At 43.8% G+C, this 24,834-nt stretch overlaps 1 protein-coding gene across 3 annotated transcripts in view; it reads left to right on the top strand.

Moving 5' to 3' along the window:
* The window catches only part of SDF4 (stromal cell derived factor 4), a 177,329-nt gene that overhangs the window by 37,409 nt on the left and 115,086 nt on the right, over positions 1 to 24,834 (top strand). For all 3 annotated transcript variants that reach the window (XM_086921466.1, XM_086921468.1, XM_086921469.1), the window contains exons 3-4: positions 17,221 to 17,357; positions 18,803 to 18,916. In XM_086921466.1, the coding sequence (XP_086777592.1) occupies positions 17,221 to 17,357; positions 18,803 to 18,916 (251 nt within the window). The remainder of the gene's footprint in view (positions 1 to 17,220; positions 17,358 to 18,802; positions 18,917 to 24,834) is intronic.

Raw genomic sequence — 24,834 nt, forward strand, 5'->3', positions numbered from 1 at the left:
TGTAGGGACAGTTCTTCCATGGTTTTATGCTGACTAAATGTGTAACCTCTTTAGCCCTTTAGAGTGATTGAACAGCTTTCAACACAATGCACAACATTATTTTATGAAATAGAAATTGTCAAAATATGGAAGCAATTGTTCTAAAAGAACATTTGTATATCTGAAGTTATCCTTAAAACGTATTGACTTTGAGTCTCGCTTCTGCATCCTTTTTACCGATCAAGAGTGGGGGTTTAAATAGTGCAACAATGCTAGATGAGTCAAAAGTAATCATGGTTGCCTTTAAAATGTGAGGGTTTTGAAGCCAGCGTCATAAAACCAAATTGGGACAAATTACATCGACAATTTAGAGCAGATTTGCTGAAATTCCAGTTTTCCACCTTTCCCACGGGCATTCATCATTGGTTGCACAGGGCGTTAGCCACACTATATGTATCTAGAAACGTGTTAGAGGGACTGCACCAATGATGTGCTGACTTTTATACTCCGCAGGTGGTTGCACAGCAGTCCACATGATTGCCAGGAGCCAGTCAAAGTATTCTTGATATGTATGATGCGCAGAGTGGCCCAACACACAACTGCTGATCATAGCTGGTCATAGGCCGAACAAGTCCATCCTCTGTCTAAAAACACCGGGACATTGCAGTAGTTTGTTTTTTGATAGAGCACTTTGCAACCTCGCCCCACCCTGCCGGTCATGCTACTTTGGCAGACATGTTGCATATTACGGTTGTTTGACTGGCAATAGCTTGATGGTTTCAGTTATCACATCTTACAAAAAGTCGTATGGGAAATTCCCATTTATTAATGGCCTGCGCCAACAGTCTTGCATGTAAGCACAGTGGCTTTCCATGAAGGAGTTTTTTTTAAATATCGTTCTGTTCCTAGTTCACAGTGAATGAACTAGGAAATGTGGATGGGGAGGTGGTGGGGGGATCTGCAGCTAAATTAGTTACCTTGCTGGTGCGTGTGGAGAGTAACTGTGCGTGCAAATGTGTGCACATGTCTATTAGAATGTGAACATTTTGTGGACGTCACACACCAAACGCACAATAGGTGATGGGAGTAATGTTTGCTAATAGTTTAACCCACTGTTAATTGCTCTGGTTAGCGTTCCAACCCATCAGTTTCACCCACTGTGCCAAATTAGACAGAGGCCCCCCTTTTGCAAATTAGTACTGACCCTGCTGCTCATGTGAAAAGTCCCACTTAAGGTTCGGGGGTGGTGTATAGCCAAGAGTTTCGGGGTGCTACGTGTTAAGATGAATAATCGTAGTCGGAGTTTATGGATTATTCTTTATTGCCACATAACCCCGATTCACACGGAGACGCGGACGCAGCCGCCGACCAGCTCCTACCACCCGAACTGCCCCCCAACCACCTACATCCCAAGGAATGCCCATCACAGTTTGAATAATTACATACATGGCAGAGCGAGGGTGCACGAGCGCACAAACACAGCTGTGCAGTGCTCGAGCCTTGGAGTGCAAGAAGCAGGTTCCTGGCTCGAACACAGCCGTGCAGTGCTCGAGCCAAGAAGCGCGAGGAACAGGTTCCTGGCTCAAGACACAACACTACGCGATATCCAACGTACTTTGCATAAGCTGGAGGGAGACCTGAAGGGGATAGAGAAGAGAATGTTATGTAGGGACGAGGGGGCTGCGCAACAAGAGTTTAGAGCCAAATTGTCAGAATATGAGGAGGAAGCGCTGCGTGAGACGAAATTCCGGAGCAAATATCGGGTAGCCCGTAAGTATGGTTAGGGGGAGCGGCCAGGGAGAGCTTTGTCTGAGGTCATACGGAATGCCCGCTGTACTAACACTATCTTGGAACTTACCGACTTGGAAGGGGAGCCCTGTAGGGACAATGTAAAAATTACGAATGTCCTTACAACGCATTATGAGCGCTTATATACTACACAGACCACAGGAGATGTAGATCTGGAAGGTTTCCTGGGAGAGGTAGCCTTATGCTGGCTGAGTGACGGGCACCACGAATTCTTGAGTGCCTCCCTGGAGCTTGACGAAATTAGGGAAGCAATAATGTCCCTGAGCAACGGGAAGGGAAGGCGCCAGGCTAGATGGCATACCTGCAGCGTTTTATAAATGCTACAAGGATATCATGGCGCCGGTATTGCGAGAAGTATTTGAAGACTCCTTGGAGTTGGAGATATTGCCACGATCTATGCGCGAAGTAGTGATTACGCCCCTCTTGAAACCAGGTAAAGATCCTACGGTATGTGATTCCTACCGGCCCTTATCATTAATAAACTGTGATGCGAAAATATTGGCCAAAGTATTGGCCACACGGTTATCCCTATTAATAACCAAAATAATACTTCCAGATCAATCGGACTTCGTTCCGACTAGGGCGACCACTCGTAACCTGCGCACTCTTTTCTCTCTTATGCAAACGGTGGCGCAGGAGTTCCTTCTTGCCGCCATGTTTTTAGATGCCTCTAAGGCATTTGATTTAGTGGAGTGAAGATATCTTTTTACTGTTTTACAGAAGATGGGCTTTCCTCCAGTCTTCCTGGCCTGGGTGCACTTATTATACACTGGGACCACAGCGGAAATACTTGTGAATGGTCATCTATCGGCATCGCTGTCAATAACCAGGGGCCCCCGGCAGGGGTGTCCGTTATCTCCCCTTTTATTTGCCATCGCGATAGAGCCATTAGCATGCTGGATATGACAGCTACATCAGGATAGGGCATTTCGGTGCCTTCAACGCCAAATCTCCGTATCGCTTTGCGCCGATGATGTGACGCTGTATGTCACGGATCCTCAAAATAAGTTGAATGCCCTATTACGTGAATTTGTGGTCTTTGGTAGACTGTCGGGGATTGCCATTTATTGGGGGAAGTCGCAATTTTTTCCATTAACTCCAGCGGTACCCGAGTTCCCCTTAGATTTTCCCCTGGAATGGTCCACTCCGACCTGCGATACCTGGGGATTCAGGTTTCCAGGGATAGGGAAGAGACGTTACGGATGAATTATGGTACGGCTATCCCGAAATTAACTGACACTGTCACGCGATGGATAAGTCTACCTTTGTCACTGGCTGGAAGAATCTCTCTTATTAAAATGGTTACACTGCCCCTCTTCTTATATTTCTTTCTTAACATCCCTTACTATCCGGGAGCCTTTTTATTTTCCAAGTCTTTGAAGACGGAATTGATTAGGCTGGTGTGGGGTGGGTGCCAACCGAGGCTCAGATGGGCTGTTATGGCACAACCGTACAACAAGGGGGGATTTCACATTCCAGACTTTGAAGCGTATTATCTCAGTGCGATAGCCCACTATGTATATCACTGGGTTAAACCTACACCGTATATGCCCCAGATTGCTGTGGAAGATTGGATTGCTCAACCTCTACCTCTCAACGGGATTATTCATGGCCCAGCTAGAGCACTGGAAACCCCACCGACCACGGTGTCTTGCACGATCGATGCCTGGCAGAGAATACTGCGTCTATTGCAGGTTTCGTTGCTATATGCTATATGCACCGCGCATGCCCCTTACTTATCATCCCCGGTTAGTGTTGCTACAAGAAACCGTGTTTCAGAATATGTTCCGGCGTCTTAATATAACTACATGGGGAGACATGTTCTTAAATGGTGTGTTCCGGTCTAGGGAACTTTTTTTGGGTGATACTACCCCCAACCCTCTGGAGATCTTCTACTACATACGATTGCGGGAGGGCATGAAAACGCTGCTTCCTGACTATCCACAGGAGCCTGACTGTGTTGCCCCCTTAAATGGTATTCTTTGCAACACTGATGGAGCGCATTTGGTGTCATTCATCTACAGCAGTCTTAGGGCACATACACAAGGGGTAATGGGGACGGCTCAGGAGCACTGGGGTGCAGATTTAGGGAGAGATGTAACCGATGAGCAATGGGAATATTGTTGTGGAGTCACCGCGAGCATAACACCAGTTGTAGATTTAAAGTCATTCACTATAAGTTCCAGCACAGAATATATTACATCCCTGCAAGGAAATACAGGTTTAAGCTGGCTGATACGGACTGCTGTGAACTGTGTAGGCAACCTGGAGCTGGGTTCTTGCACCTGGCATGGGAATGCCCTAAAGTACGGCAATATTGGGAGCAGGTACATGAAGCCCTGGAACACATGCTAGATAGACACTAGCTTTGATAAGGATCCTTTGATTTTGTTATTGGGGTATATTGCGCATATACCTAAAAGCAGCAGGAAATTTTTAGATGTTTCTCTGCCACTGGCTAAGGGGCAACTTGCATGTCGATGGGGGAGGACCCCGAAGTTCAAGGAATGGGTGCAGGACATACTATACTGCCAGGAACAAGGTGGGATATATACAGAAACTCAACCCATCGCCTCCAGACATAAGGACATGTAGGGCCCCTTACAAACCTACATGATGCAACTGGGGACAGCTCAGGTGGAAGGAGCAACCCGGGAAATGGCCGGGCAGGAGGGGGTTAACGAGGGAAATGTTTCCTGTTGGCTGTACCACTATTGGAAAACTATTTACTGATGGGGGACTAAGTGCATATTAATACGAGCGGTTAACATACAAATGTTGCAATGTACCCCAGCTTATCCATGCTGAGCATGCTACTGTTGGAAGCTGTTGATCGCTATGTTTACATTAATCCTAAAGGCGTGCCTCTGAATAGCCAATGTATATCTGTAAGGTTTGCATTCCTGATGACTGTAAGACAATGTTTGCTGAATCACCCGCTGTGCATCATTCCCCTGCTGGAAGAACTGTACTCGCATGTAATGTTTCCAAATACCAAAAATAAAGGTTTAAAAATAAAAAACAATAAAAAAAAAGTTGAGTAAAATGTGTGCAGCAAAAGATTGGGGAGACAACACACAAGGTGGTGGAAATAGAGCAAAGTGAGCAAGAAAGAGAGTAGGAGAGTAGAAAAAGTGATGTAGGCACGAGAGACGGTGCAAAACAGCGAAGTTGGCACAGAATGAAAATTAAAGAAGAGCAAAAATCAGTCAACTGGGAGCAAAAAATGGCAAAAGAAGCAAAAACAGGCTAGCAGAAGCGTGTGAGAGAGAGGAACAAGAGTGAGAGGTGAGAAAGCAGTAGCAGAGAAAAGTACTTCACACTACCAGGAGCAGGATCCGCAAGGACCGGGGGAACAGGCGCAAGAAGTCCAAGGTAGGGTCCATTCACAGCATATTTTTCAGTGCAGGTTCTGGCTGAAAATCGAACATATGCATACATTTGAAGGCTAGGTAGAACGGAGTTTGGCCACCCATGAAGTGCTGGGTGTAAGGCCTGGTCATAAATTAGACCTAGTGGCCAACTGCTTTAGCGCTTGGCTTTAAGCTGTGCTTAGTAAACTGATTACCAGTAGGGTAGCCCTAGGAAGTTTTGGGATTGGAGCCTGTCTAGTAGTCTGGCTGTGCAGCAATCCCCCTTTATACTGCGATGTAGGTCATGCATAACTGGGGTTTGACATTTGTGGATGGGTGGCCGTTGTTCAAGGCCCTGCAACCAACTGGTCACAGCATGTTGTGCTCAGTGTGAGTTGGTCGCTCAGTCGGTTGGGCAGAGGATCTGGCCCTGTAGGTAGCCCCCATTGTGCATGGCCACAGGCAGAGTATGGATAAGTCTGGATGTTATCATTGATGTTTTTAATGCGTCTCTCGCCATAGGAATTTTTTTCCCAATTCCTACCCAGATTGGTCAAATCATGAGTGTCAAAAGAATTAAAATGTAACATGATGATCGAGCCAACTACAGAGCAGTCACACACATACTATTCCTGGGGAAGATTATCAAAAGGTTTGCTGTCTTCTGCTTCTTGGAAAGACTGGGACAATATTCCTCTAGTAGCCGCAATCTGTATTCAGACCCAACGTACAGCACATATACAACTGATCCAAATCACACCCCTGTCTGCCGATCTGCTGGATGAACCCTGTTAACTATCCTCTCTTCAAGAATGTGGTGTGATGGCATTGTTGTTGAGTAGTCTGAATACTGCTTCTACAGATCTCGGCTTGTTCTGATGAGCACCTCCAGAGCCAACCCCTATCATTCTGAACTACGGAGTCACCCAAAGATTCATTCTATCGCCAGTAATTTCCTTCTTTCTACATGGAAACCCTGATAGTCCCTCTGGCATGCAAGAACATAACAGTCTGTCTGCATGCAGACAATAACAAACTCCACCTACAAGTCCCATCTAGAAATTACATTATGTGGCTCAGTATTTACCCTTTCAGCATTCAAAACTCAATGTCTAAGCCTCACTTGAAGCTGAACCCCATTTGAAGTGGAAGAGTTTCTCCAGCTCACCAGTGAGCATCATCATGAACAAGTTCAGGAAGAATTTCACATTGGACATTTGACACTCCCCCCGACAACTGATCAACAGCACCTAAGCTCTAGGGTTACACATTCAAAACACCTTTCACTTCAAAACACTCACATCAAAATAATAAGAAGAAGAATAATATTTCCTATTTGTAAAGCACAAACCTATCTATCACCCCTTAGTGGTTTCAAGGCACTGGGGGCCATTGGGGAGATTAAGTCAACTATTGCCCAGAGTCACATGATGCTGGGCTGAGCTGCCGCCGGCGTCAGGGATCAAAACGTGAGCCCCGCGCTCCGGAGTCAGCCGCTCAGTCCCAGTTGGTTGACAGTTAAAACATACTGTTTAAAATGAACAACGAGGTTGCAGTGATGTTATGGCTGATGTCATAGAACGTGCCATGAGTGATGTAATATGTGAGGTATTTAGCAGTGCACAGCAAGGGCGAGAGTTGTAGTTGGTTTAGGGCACAAATTATAGTGATTGGCATTACAAAAGTTAAATAAAACTTTCTTTAAAAAAAAAAATCGACAGGTTATTGACCATTTTTTCAAGCTACAAAATTGAGCCGTAGCACTGACCACAAGGGGCTTCTTTTTTTTCTCGAGTTGAAGAGCATATATCTCCAACTACCAGTGCTTTGAAAGAATATGGTAAGCTGCCCTGGGGTCATGGATTTAATGACCCAAGAGGCTTCTGCCCTCCCTGCAGCCCCCAACAACATGAAAAATGTCTGGTTGTGCCCTACCTCTTCTAGGTATTGAGTTAAGACGGGGTAAACCCCAAAAAAACTCGAGGACCTGGGTGACTAAGTACAATACAAGAAAAAATGGTCCGAGTATTCAGTTATTTCTAAATATTCAACCTTGTTTACATGAAAAAGCGTTCACCACATAAATCAAACAATGTGTGCTATTTAGATAAAATAAACAATAAAGCTGGCACTCTTCTAGAAACACCACCACAAGAAAATATATATTTTTTAAAATAAAGAATCTAGGGCATTATGGGGCGCTCCTTTCAAGGAGCCGTGAATATTAAAAGAATGGCTCCTGCCGCTCATTTTTTGATCACTTTTTTCAATAAAAGTTTTATGGGTCTCCTGGTGCCCACCCGAAATGCCCACATCTTACATTTTGTTTGGGGGCTCCTGGGGGAGCCCTAGAGACACCATGGCCCCATCTGGCTCCCAACGTGGGTACCAGCGGTAGCCGCAATCTGTTTTTCTTAAGATTTTGCCCACCTGGGGCACCCACAACTCTATTTTTGAGGAGGTGCCCTTCACTGAGCTTCACGGCCTAGTTAACTGAGGAGAGGTGTGCATGGTGTGAAAATGAAAGAACACGATTTTTGGCCTGCAAATTATCGGTTTTCTCAAAAAATAAACCTCTGCTTGGAGAGTGTAAAAGGGTACCCGTTCTGGATGCAAATAGAATAGTTGGCTTTTCAGATCCTTTTTGGCAACTATGGGCTTGTTGTCACACCCCGGCATCAGGGTCACTTGATAAATGCTGTATTCAAATTGGTTTTATATCGAAACCTCAAGTCATGTGTGGGGGGAATGTGTGGTCAACTGCATGTGGTACAGCGTTTCTAGACAAGTTTGCCTCTGGTGTGAGGTTGGTGGTTTTCTTTGCTTCTATGCTGCTTTACAGTGGTGTTGAAGAAACCTAATACATGAACCCGCTAGCCTGCCATATTGTCTGCTTTCTGTATTATACAGTATAATAGATATATCAAGTCAAACCTGTTTGCAGAATGTATGCAGTCTGCTGGTATTGATCAAAGGGAAGACGAAAGTGTAGCAAGCAAAACTGATCTTTTTCCCAGCAAGGAAATACAGTAATGTAATAGGCATATGCGCCTCCATAAACTGAACTGCTTAGACGAATGTTCTCTTATCTCAGTTCCCAGCAGTACAGACAACTACTGCACATTTGACTACACCAGCAGGCTGTATCTAGGGGCATATGCTAACATCCCATGTGGGCAACCACACTGCAGACCTCTGCCTCAGTGCTGCTGTATCGCAGCTCTTGCTTTGACTTTACAAGCTCCTCTCTTTCGCCCAGTTGCTAGGCTCATCTCATTTAAAGCTCTGTGCATCACAAGCGTTCATAGGAAACAATCCCAATGGAGCATAAGATTAAAAGCGTGCTTGGTATGGTGATCCATAAATACTGCAAGGTCAGCTAGGGCATATCCTTTTACACAGAAGTATCTCCAAAATTATGGAATATTTTTGGAAAGTTCGAGGCCACTTGATCTTCAAAAGAGCATTAAAACAAGTAGAAATGAGGTAGTAAATGCCTTTACAACAAGGAAGCCAAAGGTCCATGCTGAGAGTTACACGTCTAGCCTTCAACAGGGAATGAACGCTGACGCAAGCCCTTGTTTTGTAGACGTTACCAGGCTCTATCATCCAGCACAAACACAATCACGTGACTCCGCTTTGCAGAATGAGCTTGAATATCACGCCTTCAGTAAAAATGCCACCAGCACCCCAAACTCAGATAACCGCATTAGAGCTTAATTATGCAACAGCACAATGGAGGGGCATTATTTTAGGGACCCTTGCACAAAGATCTGGAACAATAGTCTGCTCTACCTCCGGTCATATAATGCCAACTTAACTTCAGAAAGACCGTGGATGTTTGTTTTGTCTGTTAACCTGCTTTGGACGGTTTTATTGCATCTTTCCTTTCCCTCTTTATTCAGTCCCTGCACTTGCTAGCGCTATGAAGCACTTCACAAATAAGGTAATAATAATGATGACTGCGGCATCCTGAGAAACATCCTCTGCATCAGACCTTTTTGTTAATTTTTAAAATTTTAGAAACATCCTCTGCATCAGACCTTTTTGTTAATTTTTTTAAATTTTTTAATTTAATTTAATTACTTTTTAGGTCGAAGCCTGCATTGCAGGGCATGGCCCTGCTGCAGGCAAAGACCTATTGTGAACAGGGGAATTTCAGTACTGCGTGAAACCACGCCCCCTTTTTCCATTGGCAGGCCTCGCGAAACGGAGGCCTGCCATTGGAAAAAGCTCCTGTTTAGCAGATTTGTCTGCTCTGGATCCCGCCTCTCGAGGACTACATGACCTACCTTACGGTAGCACGACAATATTTTTAGAAATATTGCCTTGGCAACCATGAGGCAGGTCAGGGAGTCCTGGAGGGGCGGGATTCAGTATTCTGTTCCTGCCCCGGTTTTTTTTTGTTTTTGTTTCGTTTGTGCCGTCATTCCAGCACGTTCCTGGGCGGTGGAGGAGGTAGGGGAGAGGCGGTGCTGGTTATGTTTGTTGCAGTCTTTAAATGCAGATGATCCTTTCACGGCCGTGCAGCTTTACTGCTGCGCGGCCAATGCTTGTTTTTGGCAGAGAACCCTCGTAATTCCCTTGTCATGTTGTCCTTGTAAGGGAGGTAGCTGTCCAGAGTGGAGCACTGCGCCTTTAAATTCCTTCGGCTGGTGTCACGTGACTGCGCTGCTTCCACAGACGGAGCTGTGGGTTCAATGCTGTGGGGAAGCCTGGGTGCTGGTCTGCAGCTGGAGGAGCCGCGATTAGAGCCTCGAAGCTCCCAGGTAAAGACGGGCTCCGGCCGGAGTCCTGTAGCATTCAATCCATTACGTGGTCTTCTCTTTTCGGGCCTGGAAGGGCAGTCTAGTCGTCTGCCATCAGTGCAGGCCTGAAGCGGAAGAGAGGGTGGAGGGGGTTAATGATATCACTGTTGCACGCTTCAAATACGTATTATTTTTCATCGTTCACCAACTCATTCTTACAAACCCACCCATCTGTCAAATGAGAGTTAATCATTTGCTGCAAATGTCTCTTTTGCAGACTAGTTTTTTTTTTTGTCCAATCCGCGTCACAAATGACTGTTTTATTTTTATTTTGCGCCGCCGTTATGGGCTGCTTGTGGATAAGATACCGGTTTGCCCACCTGTTGGCTTTGGCGTGGTTATCAGATGTCATCTGGGACCACCTCCCGGGCTCCAACAAATCACCGACGTTTGGTGCTTCAGTCCAGTTTGTTCAATGGAAGTGAACTAAAACTACAACTGAACTCCCAGCATTCACAGCGTTAAAAGGAAGCTGTGTACTGGCACACGTAACACTGAATGAATGTTTGGGGGTGATAGGCAAGCACATTTAAGGAACATGAGGGGGATTACAAGAAGGCTGCAGCAAACACTGTTACTCAAATGTTGTGTTGTTGCAAACTAGTGCAATGACCCGCCTCATTCATCTGCTCTTATGTAACCTCCATAGTCGTTATGTGGTGACTTCTTGTTTAAAATTCAGTTGATTCCTGTTGCATTTGGAAACTGGGGTTTTAAGTCATTAGTTGTTTGCTTCAAATATATCAGTGAGGTACCCCTAAGTGTAAGTTATCAGGCCACGGAAAAGACGTATAATTAAAAAGAAATACCCGCCTGACCTGATATTTTTTTTTTTCATTTAGGGTGCGGATAGGGGCAAATAATTTCCAATATTATATTCAATTCATTTTTTATTTTGTGCATGCCATAGTCAAAAATGCATGTACATCTTACAACCCTCCTCTAGATTCAGTCATATTTCGTAAGTTATCAGTTCATGCAAACTTTATTGTAAAGTAACTCTACATCCTGCTAACAGAGCCTGCACTCACTACCAATTCAGTACGTTAATCATGCTACATACATCACAGAAATATTAAAATTCACCCACTGGGTGGAAACGAGTACTGCTCAAATTCCTTCTCCTCAGTATTGGTAATACTCCCTTACTTGAGTATACATTTAAATAGAGCTCCTTACAAATATGTTCTACTTATTCCTTCTGTATTTACTCTAAAGTCTCATGGTCCATCTCTGTCCTTTGGGACCACACTGAGTGTGGACGAGTGTTTCGGTGAAATAATGTAATCACTTCATCAGGACATAAAATATGCCTTGACTTGTGGTGATGATGTGGGTACAGGAAAGCTTTATGTTAGTATTTCCAGCATAGGTCACATTTATTTAAAAGTATGCACATCAAAAAAAGGGCAACTCTTGATTCTGTGGCATTATGGGGTCTGGTAACTAGAGAATCTTGTTTGCCATCGCTTCGTTGCAATCCTCTGTGGTAATTGTGCAAATATGTGTATTCTGTCACTTTATTTTATCACCTTGTATTCATCCATACCGTATAAGAGAGATTCTTCTATGGCGACTGTAAATCCCATGCACCTACTAGAAGGTAATGCCAGCTGGTGAAAAAATATTCCCAACCAAAGTGATTATGATGCCCATTGGTTTTTGTTGTTATGTTTAATCGACACACTTACGTTTAATTTCTTTTCACCCCAGGCTATTCGTAGACCCGTTTAGAGCAAGTAGATTTCCCAAAAACTATTTTATATATCGCTAGCATCTTGGTGTTGTTACTTTCATCGCCCTCAGAAGGATGAAAGGCAGAGTATGCACACCTGAGCCATTGAAAATGTATATTGCCATACAAACCCACATTGGCAAAGCTCCTTGAGCTGCATGAAGTTGAGGAGTGTGTGGAATGCCAACAGTCTTAGAAAAGGTGAATTTAATCATCCTGATGTGTGAATAAACCGTAATAGTAAAAACAGTTGAGTTCCACGTTTGCTGATTTATGTACATATTTATTTTATTTCTATTGCATCACTTTTTGAACGTCTTGTTACGTTTGTTGATTCCATTCACATTTTTAAAATATTTTTTATCACATGATTCATTCTTTAAATCCATTAGGATTGCTCATCCTTTAGAGAGGATATTGCTCTGCCAGTACGTGTTTTGACCTTGTTCCACTGGGGAGCTAGGGGCTTTTTCAAGAGATAGATTGTAATAGTTGGGTTAGACGGAAGAAAAATGTGGTCAATAGACTCTGCTATGTCAGTCAAGTAAAACATAATTGTTAATCTTGAGTGAAGAGATGTGCACTATATCCAGTACCGTAGTAGCAGCGTCCTCAATGTGGTCTGCATTGAACAATCCCTGAACATTATTTGTTACAAAAGCTGGTTGACACCGGATACCTGATGGCATCCCTGCTTAGTTACCTCCTCCGGAACAGCACCAGATCAGGTGGAGAGTGGTTTAGATGCAAAGAGGTTGAGTATTCCTTGGACTGACAAGAGGAAATAGTTGCGTAACCCTTTGGTAACATTGGTATTAGGTGATGGCATGTAGGTTTCTGGTGCCACTAAGATGGTATCTTAATCATTATTGGGCACAAGCCTAGCCCTTCACCCATGCCTTGTTGCTGCTAGGTGCAAGATAGATGTAGTCTTCAGTGATTGAACTCAATGTTTTATTGAGTTAGGGCAGTTGGTGGATTTATCCAACTAATGTGTCAAAGTCTTCATTTGTTTTTATTACGCAAAGAAGTCTGGTCTGGATACCCAAAAAATACAGTTTGGGAATGATCCATTCCTAAAACTATCAATACGTCACATCAAGAACCTCGACAGTCTTGCTAAACTGAGATGCTTCATAAAACACGTAAATGCAAGTATATAACGATTTGATGTTTGAAAGAATTTCAAATTGATGAAATTGGCATCCTTTTTTCGTATGTGTACATGATTACCGCAATGAGTATATATGTTCATCTGAAGGGCAGCGTTCTATTTCCTGATACCTCCCTGACCATTTGCAGTCTAAGTCACTGGGCCAAACACCTGTACCAAAGTCTGTTGAACCTAACCTCGAATAGAGTCTTTCTGGGTGTGGTAGCTGTTGTCTCCTCTTCATCTGTGCCTATGTTGTCCTAGGCTTTACTAAGGGAGCCAGGGAAGTGTTTGCCGGGCCTCTGCAAGGCCATCTTGCACAATAGCAGACTAGAGTAAGCCACAGTGCCCCTTATGTTGGTGGTGGTGGCTGCCCATTACCCAGCAGCTTGTGCTACTTTCTTATAGTCAACGAGTGATGGTACTAGCTTAGGAACCAACTATTCTGGAATTTATGTTCCCCCTGGTTGTCATGGAACAGTTTGGGGTGTAACTGTCAGTGAGTTTTTGGGGCCCAGTGGTTCATAAGCCCTGCATTCCCGGCTCAGTGTTTAGTGACTGTACCTTGCATTGCCAGCCCCACATTGATTGGCGATTGAGACATCAAGTAGGTGAAAGTCAATTCCACTATTAGCGATGTTTCCTCTGGGAATGCTGCTTCCTGGAGATGTGTCTATTCACGCCGATTGCTGCTGCTCTTTCAAAACGGTCTGGTCTGAAATATGTATTTGACTGCTGCCAGTTAAAATTCCAACCTGGCTTCTGTTGATGACCAGGGTCTATGGGACTGATTGTGTGATGTGTAAGAGGTTGGGGAGTGAACCAAGTGAGTGAAACCCATAAGAAGAAGCTTGGCCTTTGCATTGGTGGCAAGCAAGCATTTAGAGCGGTGGGGCGGGTAGTACTGAAATAAATAAATAAATCTTACCTTCCTGGTTTGCCACGTAACATTTTCCTCGTCTCTCCTCGAAGCTCCGGGACCCACAAAACTGCACTACCTAATCCTGGCGCTGCCCTCATCCTGTTAAACAGCTTGAGAGAAGCGTAAGGCTTGGAGGAAGTGTCCTCTCTCAGCTATCTTAAGAGCCCTGGAGGCCTGTGCTTTCTTTAACCCAGCTGTCTAAGACAGGTAGGTTAGAGAACTTCAAAATGCACATGTCTGGCTGGCAGACCACGACCGCAGGCCAGCGTCTGATTGGTAACGTGGGCATTCGGGCAATGCCCGAGGGGCCGGGGTCCGAGTTCCAGCTGAGGGCTGCTTTTATGCAGCCTGGGGGCCGATTTGGGCAGTGTCTCTGTTGTTCGACTATACCGCCAGCGGCCCATTGGGTGTCTGAGTGGCCTTTCTGGAGGGAGATGGGCACTCATTATCTCCCGTATAACAGCAACAGGTAGAGGTGTCACCCCTTTTCTCTCGCTGGGCCTCCCATTAATGTAGGCATACTGAGCGGGGCAGGGGGCCTGAGCAGAAGTGGCCTCACTTGTTGTCGTGTGTGTTTCACTACTGTAAACTGATGCGTGCATTTTTTTTACCCCCACCCCCTCCATTTTATGTAAAATTACGCTAAAAGCAGTGATTTGAGGGAAGGCATTATGCAAATGTGGGCTGATTTTTTTTTAATTTTTTTTTTTATGCGTGCCGGGGACGATTTTTAATCCCAATCCAACCCTGCCGCAGGCTAATGGGATCTGCACACTCTAATCATATGTGCACAGCTAGCTCCCTTCTGCCACTCAGCAGCAATAGCCTCACCCCGTCCTGACACTTTGGTCAGGACGGGTTACGGAAAAAAATGGTAGTAAATAAACTTTATTATCATTTTGTCAGCTCTGGGGGCATTGTTAGGTCTCGCCTATTAATCCCGCAAGGGTTAATAGACGAGAGTATTGAGGGCAAACCAAGGTCTGAAATCATTGCGGATTTCGGACAGTTCGTGTGGTGCAATGGTGCGGAACGCATGTCAACATCAAAGCCATCAGCCTCACCCCTGCAGTTTCACTTTCACGGCCGCAAGGCCGTGCTCTCACTTCAAAGGAATGCGCACCCCACCCCCGCAATGCCGAGAGCATTTCCCGGCCACGTTTCCCCCGGCCGCTTTTCCTTTAATTAACTTCTCTGCCTTCACACATTTCTACGGGTCTAAATTTGTCCCATAATATTTTAAGTTCATTTTAACCCACTTACAAATTCTCCACAAGTTGACGAATACAAAACTCTACCAATTTTTTTATTTGAAGTGTCCCGCTTAAATTGTTTCCACAGTGTAAGCTGACAGATTAAACTCTCCTGACTTTTAAATTGAAATCCTCGTTTTCGCTGTTCTGCTGCTAAATACTGACGCTTTTTTTTTCTAACGTAATTGGAATTCTGCCCCAAATCTCAGCGGGCTTGTCTAGACCAAAGCACAGCTCATGTGGCTTCACTAGTGAAGCACATGCGATCATAGCCGCCTCAGCATTTCGTGTATTTTGCTGCCTAGCCATGTTTAACCTTATCGCGTGATTATCACAGAGATGTATTATAATTCAGCAAACTCAGGCTAGATGCTTCTGAATCGTGCGATAATCAGAGGCTGTCATTCCGTGTCTGGAAGGATCTCTGCAGGCCTCGGGCTGGAGCGACTCTTGTCAGTGTTGACACAGCTCTGTGCACATGGCGGTATCTTAAATCCCTATCAGCAGCACCTGGGCAGCTCGCGGTGTCAGGGCACATAAACAAACAAGCAGTCCCTTGAGATTTGCGCGTGGACAGTACTACACCTCCCGCTCAACAGGCGCATTAGACTCCATTTAACTAATCTATGCATACTTAAAGATCTTCTTGTGGAAGCACGCACGCCACATTATCACTCGGCACCACTCAGCAGCACCACTCAGCAGCACCACTCAGCAGCACCACTCAGCAGCACCACATTATCACTCAGCACTACCACAGTATCACTCAGCACCACCACAGCACCACTCAGCACCACCACATTATCACTCAGCACCACCACATTATCACTCAGCACCACCACATTATCACTCAGCACCACCACATTATCACTCGGCACCACCACAGCATCACCACAGCATCACTCGGCACCACTACAGCATCACTCGGCACCACCACAGCATCACTCGGCACCACCACAGCACCACCACATTATCACTCAGCACCACCACATTATCACTCAGCACCACCACATGATCACTCAGCACCACCACAGCACCACTCAGCGCCACCCTAGCACCACTCAGCACCACTCAGCGCCACCCCAGCATCACTCAGCACCACCCCAGCATCACTCAGCACCACCCCAGCACCACTCAGCAGCACCACTCAGCGCCACCCCAGCATCACTCAGCGCCACTCCAGCATCACTCTGCACCACTCCAGCATCACTCGGCACCACCACATTATCACTCGGCACCACCACAGCATCACTCGGCACCACCACATTATCACTCAGCACCACCACATTATCACTCAGCACCACCACAGCATCGCTCAGCACCGCTCAGCGCCACCCCAGCATCACTCAGCGCCACCCCAGTATCACTCAGCGCCACCCCAGCATCACTCAGCGCCACCCCAGCATCTCTCAGCGCCACCACAGCATCTCTCAGCGCCACCACAACATCACTCAGCGCCATCACAGTATCAATCTGTGCAACCATTCAACAACAACAACTGGTTCAAATATGTTCTCTCAATGTTTCAAGCTTTATTACAAATGTCACAAAAAGAGGTTAATATTTCACTTCTGTTCTTGGATTTTCATCACAATAAAATACACTGAACATAATCTTCACAAAAGTTATTTACAGAAGTTTAAGCTATTGCCATTATAAATTACAATCACTTTTATTTAAGTATTAATTATTTAAAAAAATTAAAAGCCATTGTTATTTGTAATATCAATACATCTAAGTCACGTAAACACAAAACATGTTGCATTACAAATGCTATAGGTGTCACATTTGCAAAAGTTATAACTATTGGCATTGTAAATGACCAAGCTATTAATTTAGCTATCAAGACCAATAGCTCAAATTTTCATAATGCGAGACCTATTGCATTGCAAATGCTTGTTTTTAAATGTTGTTAATTTTTGTTAATTGACATTGACTTTGTCTTTTTATGACTTCAGTAAATAAAAACCTGTTGATACTACAGGAATCTGCATCCTATCATGACTATCTTCCAGAGGGCCAAATTCGGTCTCAATTTCTGCAGCTGAAAAACTCATACCCTCTGCTCTTCTTCTGGACATAGTCTGATCTCACTCGAGTTTCTATTGTTTCTAATAGTGTGATCTGGCTTCAGTATCCCTGATATTCAAGTTTTCTTTGCAGGTTAAAGTGGCATCATTATTTTTTTCCATTTTTCTTTGTTTTTAGAGTCGATGTGAACATAGACAGGAAAATCAGTGCCAAGGAGATGCAGCAGTGGATCATGCAGAAGACCGAGGAGCACTTCCAGGAGGCTATGGAGGAGAACAAGGTTCACTTCCGGTCCGTGGACCCTGATGGTGATGGTAGGAAAGCATTGCTGTTCACCAAAGGCCTGCGAGTCTCTTCACATGCCCACTTTCCTGATAAATAAGGATTCCTCCCGTCTAACGAGCTCTCCTGGGTCTTATTGCTTAGCCCAGCTTTGAGAGCCTCACACACACTACTGATGGGTGAATTTCTGCTTTGCCATCTCTCGTATGTGGTATTTTCTGGAGCTTTTGGCCATCTGCTGGGGAATGCTGGTAAGAGTAAAATATTAGTACTAGGTACAGTTTATCTTTTGGGCATGCAGGTTTAAATAATGTAAATGCATGGCAGATAAATAAGAAAAACACAATATGGGTGAAATTTACCCCAGAATTAGAAGTGTTTGAGGATGCCTTGCTGCTGTCACAAGATGTGCCAGTTTGCCTGGCTGCATTAAAGGAGCTATTAATCCATAGTCAACGTAATCCTTTTTGCAAGGACCCAGTCACCTCACGGCAGTAGTTTTCTGCCGAGTACCTGAGCCCATAAAATCCTTGAAAGCATTCAACTGCAAAAGATACTCAGTACAGATGACTCCTGAATTTTTTTTTTTTTTTTGTGGTGGTTGGTGATGACATTTTCTTTGTAAAATGCCTGATGAATCGATTCGGTGCCCTTCTGATAGTACCCCTGAAAGCCAAACATATGACCGATCGGCTGTGCACAAATGCCATCAGCCTTCCAAGGTACCAACCTGTTACAGTAAAGCCCTGACTTTCCGATATGGCTAGCTACACTATGGGACAAAAGCCAACCGTTCTAAAAGCTTTTCCTAGGCCACAATGCTAGTTATATTAAAGCCTTATTCATAAAGATACAAATGTACTTTTTAGATTCGTGGCTAAATATATAGGCAGGAAACGCATTTCTGTTTAAATTACAAAAAAACCTCCTTGATTAGGACAGCTCTGTTTAACAGGAAAGGTATTCAATGTAACATCTGAAAGCATTGGTGTCTGGGTTTTCCTGTTCCCTTTGTGTCAGATGTCACTTGATGAATAGGTCTAGCTGTGAAAGTTGGAATTTCACCTATGTCCGGGATTTAATTACAAGCTATGAAATACAATATTCATGAGAAATAGTCCTACTGCTGCACTTGGAGTTGCTAAAAACTCTTATTTACATCTGCATTGTTTGTATTTATGTTGTGACAGTTTAGCTCTGGGCAGTGCATGTAGGGAGCATCTACTTATATAGAGTCATATGCAGTGTAAGTGTTTTGCAGGTTAGACCATTGCAGCCTGTTGGGGACTGGCATGCATGATGTCCACTCATCTGCAGTGATGGCCTTGCTGGGTAGATCTGTACTGCCTCCTATTGAGGGCCGTCTGGTGCCCAGTCCTGAGGTTAGGACCTGTGCAGGACTATAGGGCGGGTCCTGTGCTTTATTTCTTTTAGTTCGCATTGGCTCATAGCTCCTCATTTGTTTTACTTTGTCTAGGTCATGTGTCCTGGGATGAATACAAGATCAAATTCCTCGCCAGCAAAGGCTTTAACGAGAAAGAAATTGCAGAAAAGATTAAAAAGAATGAAGACTTAAAAATCGATGAGGAGAGTAAGTGTTTTGCATTTTTTACTTGATCTAAAGAAACTTAAAAGGTGCCCCAACTCTGTTATTTTCTCTAAAAACAGACTTAGTGAATACCTTTTTACATGTTTACTGTACCTGCAAGCGTGGGGCCAGTTTGGATTGTGAATCCCTGCCTCAAAACGAGCAGGAGCATACTTATTTTTTTAATAAACGTACTTGTCACAATGAATGCATAATACAAAACAAAAGGTAAGGTAATTTTATTTTAGTTGTTTTGTGAAGTGCGTTTTTCATCCCGAGGGTTAACTCGTACTGCAAAGTAAACTATGGCCTCAGAAAGGCTAATCACCTAAAAAAAAGCACACAAATTAAAGGTAGAAATAATAAGTAAACCTCCAAATATTTATCTCCTTCCTAAATTTTTACAGCTCAAGAAAGATGTAGGGCGCAGGCAATTCCTCTCCCTAGCTGCCAATCCAGAACAAGCATGACCACCAGAAGTTTGGCTGTGCCCTTTGGGTACAGAAAGAAAAAGTTTATTCTGTTTCTGAGTGAGCACGACGGCCAATACAGACAACACCGATAACTAATAGCAAGGCAAGATGAAGAGAACATGGTTTTGTGCACCAGACACATGAATTTAAATCAGATTCTAGTTATCACTGTCAACGAGTGCCAGGTGGCCAGAACTGGAGATATTGCATCTTCAGTCTAAGCATTATTCTTGCCGCATAGTTTTGAATGGGTTGAAGCTTGTTATTTAGATTCCTTTATTTGGATGCAAAAATCAACCATACAATTGCATACATTATAGTAAAACCATATTCAGAATAATCATACAAGATAAATTGATACGCAGTATCATAATACCAATACTAAAAATCATAACATTAATTGACAGAAAGGTACTAATAAAACATAGCTAGCAATTAAAAGCATGATTAGAAATCACTTAAAGCGCGTAGTGCTTTGTGATCGAACTGCTAGTCTCATGAAAGAGCCTACATGGTGACAACGTTCAGTGTCCTCATCTTGATAAGTGGAAATAAAAATAGCTTAGTATATTTCAAATAAAATGTACAAAAGAAAAGAAATGGAGCACTGAATGAGAGGACGTTCCAACACAGGGACAGGAACAAGCTCTAACAGTATTTTCTTTTTGGTACCCTAGGGAAAGCAGAGTAGATAGATGATGGGAAAGTGAAACAGTAATGGTCTTTTCCAACGACCTCGAGTGCTAAGCAAATAGTGTCCCAGAACACCTGTAGGGCTCAGGTGCAAATACGTTGAGATTGAAGATTATTTGCATTCTGTTATAGACCTTTGTGTGCGAGCATGGTTTAGCAACAATACTTTCATGGCCTTCTTTTCCGGTCTTCCCGCTAGAGTAAGGCTGCCCAATCTCCTGAAGGCTTTTTTCACATATGCTAGCCAGGGGGGGGGGGGGATACTGAAGTCCTTGTCACATGAATGAATGAAAAAGGATTTAAATAGAGCACAGATACTTCTAGGAATGTCCCGGCGCTCTGCTCCAAGGTAGAGTCATAAGTTTTGCCAAGATCTCTAGTCTTGTACAAACAGCCATGTCTTCAATGTTTTTCTGAACATGGAAATGTATTCCACAGAGAGGACATTATGAGGGAGCATATTCCATGCAGATGGTCCCATATAGGAAAAGGCCCGCCCTCCTGCTCTGGCACAGTGAATCTTGGAAACCCTTGCCCATAGGTTGTTTGTGGATCACAGGTTCCTAGTGGGGAGGTAGAAGCTGATTCTGGCGCCCAGGTAACTTGCTCCTGTGTGATGAAGCGCTTTGTGAATTAACACCAGTACTTTAAACAGGATTCTCTTGCTCACTCAGAGCCTTTGAAGGGAGCAAAAATGAGGGGACTTGTGCATTCTGGTAGGTTGAGAAGAATGCGGGTTGCTGGACCACCTGGAGTCTATTAACCAGGTAGTCTGGTAGTTCCAGATACAGAGTGTTCGCATAGTCCAACCTCTGTGATCAGTGCTTGGACAACAGATTTTCTGGCAGAAAATGCAGACATTTCTTCAGAACGTGAAGCAGACCAAAGCAAAAGCCTACCACAGAATTAATTTGTGGTTGAAAAGAAAGAGGGCTGTCAAATTTAACACCGTGATTTTTGACTACTCCCACCTGAGGGCCTGGTGGAGTGACGCCATCTGGCCAAAAGATCTGCCAAGTGAATTTCGGTTCTGTCTACATTACACTTCAATTGGTTGATGGTCATCCAGTAAAATACAGCCACTAGACAAGATTTCATAGATTCACATGCTATCTCTTCTTCTTGCTTGCAGGAGAAACGCAGATGTGTATCGCCGGCATTGGAGATCACCTTTGCCCCCAAGGCATCCGTCATTTGTGATAGTGGTGTAAAATAAATGTTGAACAGTGTGGAGCTCAGGGCAAAGATATAGGACCCCCCCATCCCCACTGTTAGATCAAGAGACTCAGAAGAGAAAAGAGGGATCCATACCTCCTGTCGTCTGCCACTCAAAATAATGCAAGCCAGTTCCGGGCCTGACCTTCCACTCCAAGTGATTGTAGACATGCCAAGATCCTGGAGTGGAGGACTGTGTCCAAAACCATTAACAGTTTAAACACTGCCTTCCCATCTGCATCCAGGGTGCCTCTGATGTACTCGGTGACCTCCATCAATGTGTGCTCTGTACTAAAATTAGTCTAAAGCCAGACTGGGTAGAGTGTAACAAGTTATTGTCTTCCAGATACTGGGAGAGTTGCCTGTTACTTTTCCAGCACTTTGGACAGAGCTGGCAACAAAAATATCGATCTATAGTTGGACTGTTTTGTGGTCTGCCGCATTTTTTTTTTAAGCAAGGGAACAATTTTTGCCTGTTTCCAGGTATGTGGAACTGTCGCCATAGAACAGAGAATCATTTAACACCTTATTGACTAAAGGGTGATGACAGTCGCTTTTAGTGCTAACACATTGGGAGGGCAAGGATCCGTAGGTGATCCTGATTTAAGGGTGCGAATAGCCGCTAGTGTCCCCTCCGAGAGGATGTGATCAAAACTTGGTATTGACGACCCCACAACGGCGACTGTACTCCTTTATCACCATACCCATCAGACCTTTGTCTATCTGTATACTGGAGGTAAGACTTGCTTGAATATTAGAGATATTGTTTTGCAAATAGGAGGCCACCTGTTCGCACCATCCAACTCACGGTTGTTGAACTCCGGCACAAGCCTCAGGTGACAACGTTTTTTACCACCTTGCGAGGCAGTCTTTAATTATGGCTTGATTCAATTCTGCTTCCTTGTTCTTCCGTAAGATATCCACAAAGGTAAAGGATTAGCTCTGATACAATACTTTACATAGCTTCAAACATATTCCCTGATAGCTCTTATTAAAGATTCAAGCAGTTGGGTTGGGAGTCTTCTGACCAGCCTAAGACCATATGGGGTCGATTGAAGTTTGCTGATTACATCTACTACTTTTTTCTCAACTTCCCTAAGGGTAATGATAATGCTGCTTCTATGGGGGTTATGATATCCAAAGTTTTTAGATACTACTGCCCTGTGTACTAGTGAATTACTTAAACTGTTAAAAATAAAAATGTAGTCCATTACTGAGGCACAGCCTCTGCCCCTGTAAGTGGGAAGTGAGACATCTCTCGGTTACCCCTAATTCTCAGACGTTACACAGATCATGGGGCTATAAAGTTTCCTAGCTCCTTATCTCTTTGACCTTCACAACCGGCAATAATCTCCAGATGTTCAAGCACAGGGCAGTGTCCCAGTCCGGTATTGAAATCGCCTGCAGAATCAGGTGTGCCTTATGTCACCCCAGGACATTGCTGGTGCCGGTGCTGGGGAGGGGGGTGCTGGTAGTGGTCCCCAGGGTCATTTATGGCTCCAGGAGGGCCCCCCTCCATATTTGTATACCTGAGAAGTCTTTACATTTCTCAGGAACTACTGAACGCAATTACACCATTTACCAAAAACAGGGCTTTCTGTACCAAGAGCTACCTTTCTACCGTATTTGGTGTAATTTCGTTCAGCAGTTCGGGCTGTAGCCTCGTCAAAAGTTTCCTAAGGAAATTAATATGAAGAAATGGCGTTTTGGCCCCCCCCTTTTTTCTCATCCAGTATATCCCAAAAAAGTTTTCTTTATATCCCATTGTCACATTTGTAGCCCTAAGAACACTACTGTCAATCTTTGCCTACGTAGTCATATCAGCACTTTATTTTGCGGCTATGATCAATTGCCAGGACATTGCTGTTTTGCTTTTGGTACAAAACTTTGCCAGGTCAACAAACCTACATGAAGTTTGCGACAAAAAACAGAGTTTGAGGCAATAGAGAACCGCATGTGTCAAAAGAAATAATACTCGGTTAAAGGGTGAATATTTTCAATGGTGTGGCGGACTTGAAGTACACCCCTCTTTAGTTCAGAAATTGGAGAAAATCCAAAACAATTTGATAAGCAATGAATTGAGTAAATTACAATTAAGGTCCAATACGTCTCTTTTTTCTTCTTCTTTCAATCGTTCTTTATTAGTTTTCTTCTCATGGATACAACAACAATAAATGTAAGATAAAACTCAGTAGCTGACGCGTTCCGTCCACACAGGACTTCTTCAGGGCTTAGGACTGTGTATAGGACTCGCCAATTCCTTATTGGCTGCTGGCATACACAGGATTCACATTAGTTTGATTTATTAAGTAAATACAGTGGAATACATTTGTTCCTTTAGAAAAATATGGCCATGGCGTCTGCTTCCAAACAAGAGCTACTGTCAAGCTCTGCCTAGGTTGTCATATCGGCACTTTATTTTAGGGGCTGTGATCAATTTCCAGGACATTGCTGGTTTGCTTTTGACAAGCAATTTTTCCAGGCCAACTAACCTACATGAAGCCTCTCCTATCTTAAGCCACAATATGATACCAAGCAAGCATACTTCAGGGAACAACAGACTGGTCATACTTGTGGCTGTCAATACTTTTTTATCAAGGGTAATAGTAAAGCCCTGAAAATTGGTGTGAAATTGCATATGCGCGGGTGCATTAGGACAATTACTCCACAGAAAGACAATCTTTTGATCATAATGCTTTCACCTGGAGTTGCAAATTGGTTTTCATATTCTAGTTAATATTTCAAAGTCACTTTCATGATTTGCACTTCAGTTAATTACACATTGATATATATTTTTTTTTTAAAGTTTAAATGCTTGTGGTTTGTCTTTCTCCATGCTGGAGACACCGTAAGTTAACAGCTGGACAGCTACCATGTGTTTTGCCATTTGGTGGCACACAGTTCTTGGACTTTGTCAATGCTGTGAATTATATTGTCATACAACATGTTAAGTAAAAAGTCACAGTTGTATACCTGGGGTGATCAAGGTGAAAATAACACAAGTGTAACACTGCACTGGTGTTATAGAGTTCTGGGCAGTGCATAGTGTTACTCTTGTGATTGTTGCTTGTGACTCACATTTTTAGAAGACCTAGACCAGAAGTATTAAACTTTCTAAGTATTAATAAACACACACATGTGCAGGCTTTCAGGACTAGTTGGGTACTCTGGCAATCTTATGTTTTAGTTTTTATGGCACACACCTATTTTGGGTTTGACATTAAGGGTGTAAAGCTTTTCGATTTTTAATTGGTACGTAATGGTACGTACTTTGGTGGATGTGGAAGGGTCGGGTTAGACAAGGCCTGCTTCTCTGTTTTTTGCTGGGTAAGTCAAAAATGTGAAGCCTGGTGGTCATTGGTGTCAAGGAATGAGTGAATGTGACCGCCTGTAAAGGGTGTAGACATGTATAACTTCTTTATACTATCACGGGATGCTAAAGGATGCTAATCTTTGCCTCTTCATAGTTACTAGTCTTTTTGGAAGGACCAATCCACTTCTGAGGTGGTTAAAGTTGTTATTGTAGATTCCAGCTAATTT

The sequence above is a fragment of the Lissotriton vulgaris genome, chromosome 5 (genome assembly GCF_964263255.1).
Source record: "Lissotriton vulgaris chromosome 5, aLisVul1.2, whole genome shotgun sequence".
Lineage (NCBI taxonomy): Eukaryota > Metazoa > Chordata > Amphibia > Caudata > Salamandridae > Lissotriton > Lissotriton vulgaris.